The sequence below is a fragment of the Myotis daubentonii genome, chromosome X (genome assembly GCF_963259705.1).
Source record: "Myotis daubentonii chromosome X, mMyoDau2.1, whole genome shotgun sequence".
NCBI lineage: Eukaryota > Metazoa > Chordata > Mammalia > Chiroptera > Vespertilionidae > Myotis > Myotis daubentonii.
The window spans coordinates 5,376,980-5,386,397 of NC_081861.1; the positions used below are offsets into that span (position 1 = coordinate 5,376,980).

General features: G+C 51.9%; 1 protein-coding gene across 1 annotated transcript; it reads right to left on the minus strand.

Moving 5' to 3' along the window:
- Positions 1 to 5,971: 5,971 nt before the first annotated feature.
- On the minus strand, positions 5,972 to 8,637 carry LOC132224733 (erythroid transcription factor-like). Its single transcript, XM_059679835.1, has 5 exons — positions 8,538 to 8,637; positions 7,877 to 8,104; positions 7,596 to 7,774; positions 6,955 to 7,080; positions 5,972 to 6,485 (listed from the first exon to the last, which is right to left on the minus strand). The coding sequence occupies exons 1-5, from the start codon at positions 8,635 to 8,637 to the stop codon at positions 6,117 to 6,119; spliced, it is 1,002 nt and encodes a 333-aa protein (XP_059535818.1). The 3' UTR covers positions 5,972 to 6,116.
- Between the last annotated feature and the right edge of the window lie 781 nt (positions 8,638 to 9,418).

Here is a 9,418-nt window from a genome sequence, read left to right on the forward strand (position 1 = left end):
CTGTAATACTTTAAAAAATAAAGAAAAAATAAAAAAATAAAAATTGACGCTCTCTTTCCATGGCATGGAATCACGGCTAGGAGCAACTTCCCAGTTGGAGATTACAGTTCTTAGCACCCTCTCCCACCCTCAACTCCATGCAGGTGACTAGTACTTGCTAGTGGAATATAAGAGTTACTATGTGGCCAAATAAATGGTTGTGCCTTCACCATTGTCTCTTTTCTTTTCTGCCAGCTAAAAAGCTAATACTGGTGCCCTAGAGAGGAGGAAGATCACAAGATAGGCGTGTGCCACCAAGCAAGAACATCTTCGCTGGGTTTATGGACCAAGAATTAAACTTCTACTGTGTTAAGCCACTGCAATTGTTTCAGGGTTTATGTGTAATACTAGCTAGCATTACTTTAACCAATAGAAAGGGCTATTAGGGACTTATCCAGTCAATCATCAGTCTTGTACACTGAGCATAACCTTGGAATGCATTTTGCCTTTCCAAACCCCCTAACTGAAATACATTTTGTAAAATCATACAAAAATAATGTCTGGCTTTGTAATACTTTAAGTAATAAAACAAAATAATAAAAAAATAATGCCTGGGGTGATGATGGTGGTAGTATTCTTTAGCAAGTCCTCAGTCTGAGCTGGGCCAGGTCCCAACAGAGTTGCCTTTCAGGAAAAGGCACAAGCAAGAAGACCCAGGACTGGGCCCCAAAGGAGTGGTTTAGGAATTTATTAGTTGGAAAAGACACAATGGTAACAGGCATGTGGTTAATAGGAGCTTAGGAAATACAGCCAAAGGGGAGAAAACTCAGAGTGCAGGTTAAACAAGGGTATTAGCCTGGACAAGTGAAAATTAAAAAGACAAAGGGAAGATAAGTATCAAAAGTTTTGTGGGGATGGTATGAATTCAGAGGTAGGAAAGAGCTGGTTAGGACCTAATTTGATGGAACTACCATTAGTGTAGTTATCTGTGTATTTTTCTTTGGGCTTCCCAGGGCCCTCCCAAATCACCCAGCCTTTAACATCTGGAAGCACTGTGCATACAAGGAGTAGGTCTTTCCTTATTTTCAGATTGATGGGATACATCTGGGGGTGTGAGGATGCAAGTCAAGCAGAGAGTAGGTGCCTCTGTCACCCTGTAGGTTCTCAATAGGTTGACTCTTCCAGAGCTTGGTGCAGTTCCAGGTAGTCCCAGTAAGATGCGCAGAGCCTGACTACCAAGCTCCCACATATGGAGCCCTGGAAGCTTACAATTGTTGCTCTTTTTCTTTCTGCTAAAGATGATCTGTAGATCCTACTCTTCTCCCCTTATCTCCTCCCTTTTGGGATCTAAAACCCTGATGCCAGGGTCCTGGGCAAAAAAGACTTAGACATTTCCTTATTAAGTCAATTTATTTGAAGAGGAGGGACACAGTAACTAAAAGTAAATTCCATTGAAGACAAGGGGTTCTTATTGCTCAGAAAAAGTAGTTTCTCCACTAATATATGATAGACTCCTTTCATCTGGTTATTAGTCTGGGATTTGTGGGTGGTGAGAGAGACTCTGTACCTGACATGCCTTAATGAGAACATCTAAAAATGAGAACAAATTGTTACTTAGTAAAGAGAGTTCTTATGGGAAGAACTTTATTTTAATCAGCATGTGTATTAGTCGAAGTTCAGTTGCCCATAACAGAAATCACTCTAGCTATTTTAACAAGATACGGATTTAACATCAGGAATAATGAGCTTACACTTACCGGAAGGGCTGAAGGAGCAAACTGTAGGCTCAGCTGCCAGGAATTGACTATGAGAACAACAAAACCAATTGCCTAATCAGGAAGACTGCTAACTCTGCCACAGTCAGGAAGTTGGGGCATCAGAAAGTTTCTTTGCTACCCTACCAGCATGGCTCAGTGGTTGAGCATTGACCTCTGAACCAGGAAGTCACTGTTTGACTCCCAGTCAAGGCACATGCCCAGGCTGCGGGCTCAGTCCCCAGTGTGGGCTTTGCAGGAGGCAGACGATCAATGATTCTCTCTCATCATTGATGTTTCTCTCTCTCCCTCTCCCTCTCCCTTCCTCTCTGAAATCAATAAAAATGTATTTTAGAAAAAGAAAGTTTTTTTTGCTGACAGCTGGGTTCAGGATCACATCACCTTAGCCACAATCCTGGGATCAGGAATCTGCCTCCACAGCCATTGGCTCTCAGAACATACTACCTTAGCTGTGCTCCTGAGATCAGAAAGCTGCCATCATACTGTGAGAGTGAACCAGTGATCTTTTCTGTCAAAGAAAGGAACTCACTACCATCTTAGGTCCCACCATTTTGATCTGACCTTCAGATTCTCAGGGGGCCATCATCTTGGGCTCCACCTTCCCCTCCCCTTCCTCTGAATTAGCCAATCATGTAATAATGGGAACCCAAGCTCTGAGTCCTGACCAATCAAGTCTGAGTTCAGAGTGAGGGGCAGGGCAGACCCACATAAGGAAATAAAAACCAAATGGACTTCCCAGGTGTGCTTTGCCCATGATTTCCAGCTGGCAATAGCATCCTCCTGTGCAGAAGTAAATTTGCCTTGTCGATCCAGTTTCAAGTGTTTGTCTCATTCCCACAACACTGTCAACGAGCATTTCTAACAATATCTGTTGTTCCAGAGCCACTCCACGCCTGCTAGATCCAGAGCAGCATAATGGAGGCCTCTAATATTGCCACCTCTTTCCCTGCTTGACTAAATCTTCAAACATGATTCTCACATGAATATACCTGATTAGAACGTAAATTACATCCCTTTCCTGGTTTCAAGGGAGTGAGAAAATAGAGTTTTTAGCTCTCAGTCTCTGTCATCAAGGAAGGTGCACTAGAGAGGGGTTGAAGGGATGTTCAGCAAGGCAATCTGGTAATTCTTACCAGAGGATATTTTTCCAATGATTCTTAGAGAGAGTGGGAGGGAGGGAGGGAGAGAGGGAGGGAGGGAGGGAGAGAGGGAGGGAGTGAGGGAGAGAGAGAGAGATTGAGAGAGAGAGAGAGAGAGAGAGAGAGGTGAGGGAAACATCAGTGTGAAAGATACACATCAATGCCTTGCCTGCTGGGGATCAAACATAAACCCAGGTGCATGCCCTTGACTTGGAATCGAACCCGAGAACCTTCAGTGCACAGGCCCATGCTCTAACTACTAAACAACCAGCCAGGGCCCATGAGAGGTTCCTATGGGTCAGGCCTGGAAGTTGTGTATGTCACTGTGCTCACGCCATTGATCAGAACTGTCACATGTCCACCTGTCATTGCAAGGGAGGCTGGGAAAGTGAGTGAGTCAGGAAGAAAGGGGAACAGGGTTGAAAAGCCTATAGCAGTGCCTGCTACAGGATTCTGTAGACTCCCCAGAGCTACGCTGTTTCATGTCAAGACAGTGGCCCCTGTACAAGGGGAGGGCAAGGCTTCCAGACCAAGGCTGCCAGAGAGAGTCACATCAGGGCTTCCTATACAGGGTCAGGAGGGTGTTTCCAGAGGGCAAGTTTAGAGGTTCCTATGAACGATCAGGTCAGAGATTCCCGAAACGGGTCAAGTTACGGATTTCTGTTGGAAGTCAGGGATAGGTTTCTGCAGAATCCAGCACTGTTATAGGCAGGGCTTCCTGTAGAGGGTCAGAGCCATGGAGCCAGCACAGGGTTAGATCAGCAAGCCCTGCACAGTGTCTGGGCAGGAGGTCCTGTGCCAGGTGAGGCTGTCGGTGCCTATATAGGATGAGGTCTGGACTTAAAGCAGGGGGTCAGGACAGGTGCCTCCCACAGATTCAGGAAAGGTTTTCCATGTAAGTTCAAGATTGAGAGTTGGATCACAGGTTCCGGTGGACTCTGTGGGGTAGGGTGTGAGGTAGGGATTGTTGTGCAGAGTGACGTCAGGGGTCATTGTCAACAATGCAAGCAAGGCTCCTGAACTCAATCGGGGTTCCCAAGGAGTTTACAGATGGGGATTTCTTTGTTTAAAATATATTTTTAAAGATTTCAGAGAGGAAGGGAGAGGGATAGAAACATCAATGGTAAGAGAGAATTTCTGCAGACAGAGTCAGGGAGGTGGTTTCAGAACTAGATTTTAAGATGAGCAAAGTGGTTGTAAAATGCTACCTGGACGGGAGGGCTGCAGTGCAGTGTGAGGACAGAGCTATCCCGTCCAAGGTCCAGGCAGGATTCCTATAGAGATGGAGTCCCATGAAGAGGGTCAGGCCAGGCATTTCTATAAGGGTGGGTGGGGCAGGCTCTGTCCTGCCACCAGGGAAGGCGGAGGTTCCTGTGCTGTGGTGGCAGGACAGGGTGCCTCCTGTAGAAGGTGAGGACCGGTGATCCTGCTCAGGGTCAGGATGGGTTTCCTGTTGATTAGAGAAAGGGTTCCCTTAGAGCTCCAGTATCAGAGAGGCTCCTGAACCAGGCTAGGGCTGCCGTTTTGATAGGAGTTGGGGATCCGGGGCTCCTGAACACGGCGGGTCCAGGGGCCTGTCCAGCACAGGTTCTGCAAGAGGTTTCTGTTCAAGACGAGGACAGGGGCTCCCACAGGATGAGGAGGCTGGGGTTCTGTGGAGCGGCCAGGGAAGTTCTGGACAATCCCTGTCATGAGCAGGGACTACTGTGGTTCTTCAGTGGGCCAGTGTGCTGATGAGCTGAAGGGATGCTGTTTTGTTGATGCTCAACCACTGAGCCACACCAGCCGGACTAGAGTATTTTTTCAGGTGTTCATGAAGGAAAGCACCTGAGCCTTCCGCTGTTGTTGACCACAGTGAGCACTCAGGAAACGGTGCTGCTTGTGGTTAGGAGCCTCTGGGCAGTGTGGGGCTAAGTCACGGAGCCTAGCTCAGCCCTGTGCCACCAGCTGTGTGGCCTTGGGAGAGACGCTTAACCTGTCTGGGTTAGGATGTCACCTGGCTCCGTGCATGCTCCAGTGTGAGGGTTTGTTCCATGGAAGAACACATCCCAGGTGAGTGGGTGCATTGGGGAGGGAATTGGCACTGTGGGGAGCTCACCACCTATGGGGTCTAAATATCCCCCCCTAGAGATTATTTTGTCCTCCTAATCTCCCCCCTCCTTCTCTACCATTTCCCCCAGGGCTGCAGGCCGAGCTGGGCTGAGAGAGATAAGGGATGAGTGACAGGAGGGCCCATGGACAACCCCACGGTCCCAGACCGGCCTTCTGCCCTTCTTGCTGGCTGTCTTTCCAGCCCCAATCTTGGCCTCCCGTTCCTGTCCTGAACATGTCTTCTGTCCCCTGGAGGTGGGTCCCTAACTTACAGACTGAAATTGTATATATTGATACCTCCACAAACAAGTGTACAGAGCTGCTCACGCTGTCAGCCACTCAGAGACACTGTGACAGGGCACAGGATATGCGATACGCTCACATACACACGCTTGCACACAAGTATGCAGACCCACAAAGACCTCCTGGCACGCAGTACCTCAGGTCACACTGCTAGGTCTCCACATTCCGTCCTACACAGCCCTTGGTGAGCATCCCAGAAATGTTTATTGAGCAAATGCTGTGCCTGGTACACATGCTGTCACACCGTCTCAGAACCACCCTGCATGGTGCACAATCACATGAGCACAGCCTCACACGTTGCCTCAGCACACCCCGTTGCACACATACCCCCACGTCCTCTCAGACAGTCACTGGTGCCCCGTTTCTCACAGTTGTCTGGTGTCGTGCACACCATCTCTCACAACCTCACCCCCATGGTCACCACCTCACAGAGCAGTCAGCCACCACACAGTCTCTGCCCATGACGTGTGCATGTACACGCCATATCGTACACCCTGGTTGCTGTCACACGCGATTTCACATACTAGTACACTATTATACTTGCACATCATAACCCACTGTCATGAAGGGTGACACGTGCTGTCTCACATGGCCTCACGCCATCACCAGAGAGCCACAGGCACCGTTGCACACCCCACCTACCACGGCTCTTTATTCATTCCCACTCAGACTCACACCTCCAACTTCAGGACTTTGGTGCTTTATTTTACAAATCATTGACAGTCCAGACCAAGGACTATGGGGGGCCCAGAGGGTTGGGTTGTAGAGAGACTGCTGGCTCCACGCGGAGAGGGACCCTACCCCTGCTTTGAGGCCATACTCTGTGTCCTCATGAGCTGAGTGGCGCCTCCACAGTGCTGGTGGTGGCGGGAGGCATGGGGCCTGTGGGGAAGGAGCCTGTGGTTGAACCCAACAGGGGCCCGGGGAAAGGCATGAGGTGGCTGACAGGCCCTGACAGCACCTCGGGGCCCGGGCCTTGGTAGAGATGGGCAGTATCAGGTGGGCCCAATCTCCAGCCTGAGGGCACTTCCCCACAATTCCCACCATCGCTGCCCCCAGCCACCACCATGAAGCCCCCAGCCGGAGCATCAGCCGGTCCTGTGCCTCCCAGGCTCGACACTGGCTTCTTTTCTTTCTGTGATGGCCTGGGTTTTCTAGACTTTATACCACCCTTCTGCACGGTCCGTGGTCGGTTCACCTGATGAAAGAGAGGCCATGAGTGTTCCCCAACCTCAGACTTTTGCCTCTGTGTCTCCACCAGGGACACCCTTTCCACCCCACTCCTTAACAGTGGAGAACTGGGTCAAGGACTAGGGGAGCAGGCCCCAGCTGTGGCACAGATAATGCCCTAAGGAGTCATGAGCTTGTGAGGCCCTAAGCAATGGAAAGGCTGAGGGAGCCTCTAGCCATAGGATTAGCTGATGGCTGGAGGGGAGGGGGAAGGAAATGAGAAATGGAGGAGAGAGAAGGGAGCAGGAGGGAAAAGACAGGGCAGGGAGGAGATGAAGGCGTAGAGAAGAGAAGGGTGATAGGGAAGGAGGAGGGAGTAGAATAACAGGGAGAAGAGAGAAAGGGAGATAGGAAGAATACAGGAAAGGAAAAGGAGAAGGAAGGCCAGGTTAGTGGGATGGGGGTGCAGGGGGCAGGCTCCAAGAGGCAGGGCACACCTGGTGTCGCTTGTAATAAATGCCGCAGGCATTGCACACGGGGTCTCTATTAGCATTCAGCCGCCACACTGCCGTGATGGTTGTCTGGCAGTTGGTGCACTGGGCACCTGCACGCTTGCTGACCTTCTGGGGGCAGCAAGAAAATGAGGGTCAGTGCACTGGTGGGTGGAGGACCCAGGAGGTGAGGGTCAGGGTGCAGGCAGGGCTTCCTGGACAAGGCATAGACCGAGGGTGCTCTGAGGGGCGAGGACATGGCCTCCTGTCCCGGGGCTTTCCAGATGGCGTGGGGTGCTTCATCAGTGGTTCTCAGCGTTGGCGGACATTGGACTCCCTTGGGGAGTCGAAAACAATCCTGATGCCCAGGCAGCGCCCCAGACCAAGTAAATCAACCCATCTCGGGAGGGCCCCACGGTGATCCCAGTGTGTAGCCAAGGATGAAAGCTGCAGTGCAGGGAGTGGACGGCGTGCCTGCTTGCAGCCCGAGGGTGGGCTGAGGGTAGACACTTCTGTACAGAGCTGGGTCCCTGAGTGGATGGGGCAGGGAGGGGGGATGTGGGTTCTCATAGAGTGTGAGGGCAGAGATCCCTGCCCGGAGTGAGAACAGAGTACCTGGGTGAGGGGAGGCCGGCCTGGGCTCTTACCGGGCGCCTTTGGGGCTTGTGCTGCCTAGTCATCGTCTGACCACCGGCATTGCACAGGTAGCACTGTGGAGCGGCTTTCGCTCTGCCGGACTTTCGCCCTGCCGGACTGTCGCTGTGCCTGGTACACGGGCTATCACACCGTCTCAGAACCACCCTGCATGGCGCACAATCCCAGGCCTCTGGTGAGGTGGACAGGGGGCAAGAGGGACCAGGCTCAGCCCAACTTTGCCTTGGACCCCATCCCCCTCCTCAACCTCCCTGTCCCTTTGGGGGAGCCTCACCACAGGTGGACAGGGGCAGGGTTCCTTGGAGGTTGGGGGAGGAATAGACGGCTGGATTGGGGGGGCTTCTGGTTAGAGGAAAGAAGCTCCTAGGAAAGTCGGGGGGCCCGTAGGCACTGCTGGGGACAGGGATGGAGGAAGGCTCTGCAGGCCCCAGCATCAACAGGTCCGGACTCAGTCGCTGTGCGCTGATGTTCTCGAGGAAGGTGCCTCTTGCATAGGAATCTTCTGAGGCCTGGGGAGGGGTGTACTCCCAGGTGGGGCTCACAGATGCAGGAGGGTGGAGCCTAGTGCGTCCATAGGCCCAGCTGGTGTATGGTGAGCCTCCTGGGGTCCGCTCCAGACAGCAGAGGCATGCATTAACCTCGAAGACTGTTTGGGGTGTGGGTGGGTATGGGAAGGAAGAAAGAAGGGAACAGAAGGTCTGAAGCCACCCTGCTTTCAAGATGCGGTGATTCCCAACAGCCCCACGTGGTGGCCAACCTTCCCACCTTCCCTTAGGTTGCCAGAGCAGCTGCTGGCCATTGGGTGACTCCTGGGTCTGAGTCCCACTGGTCACTCTGGCAGCTGCAGTCACCAGCAGCCTTTTCCCAATGGGCTTTTAGCATAACTTTGTGGAGCCCCATGGGCCACTCAACTAGGCTCACCCCCACCTACTTACCGTATTCATTCCCAATGATGCAGTCTGGGGATGTACGTTCCCAGGTCTGCACATACACAGGGAACGTGATCCACACAGCCTCGGGAAGGCTTCTGGCCATTTCTAAGATGGCCGCTTTGTGGGGTTCTACCCTGGCTAAGGGTCTCCATGGATACCCCAGCAACATGGAACCCTGCCAGAAGAGCCAGTGCAGCAGCTGCCTGCATATGCTCCAACTGGGGCTGGGGATCAAACCTAAACCCAGGTGCATGCCCTTGTCTGGGAATCAAACCCGAGACCCTTCAGTGCACAAGCCCATGCTCCAACCACTGAGAACAGCAGCCAGTGCTCATCAGAGGGCCCATGAGAGGTTCCTATGGGCCAGGCCTGGAAGTTGCGTATGTCACTGTGCTCACGCCATTGATCAGAACTGTCACATGTCCACCTGTCATTGCAAGGGAGGCTGGGAAAGTGAGTGAGTCAGGAAGAAAGGGGAACAGGGTTGAAAAGCCTATAGCAGTGCCTGCTACAGGATTCTGTAGACTCCCCAGAGCTATGCTGTTTCATGTGGTGGCCACTAGCCACAGTCAAGACAGTGGCTCCTGTACAAGGGGAGGGCAAGGCTTCCAGACCACGGCTGTCAGAGAGAGTCACATCAGGGCTTCCTATACAGGGTCAGGAGGGTGTTTCCAGAGGGCAAGTTTTGAGGTTCCTCTAAAAGATCATGTCAGAGATTACCGAATCGGGTCAAATTACGGATTTCTGTTGGAAGTCAGGGAAAGGTTTCTGCAGAATCCGGCTATAGGCTCCAGCACTGTTATAGGCTAGGCTTCCTGTAGGCCATGGAGTGAGGATAGGATTAGGTCAGCAAGCCCTGTACAGCAAGTATGTCAAACTCAAAG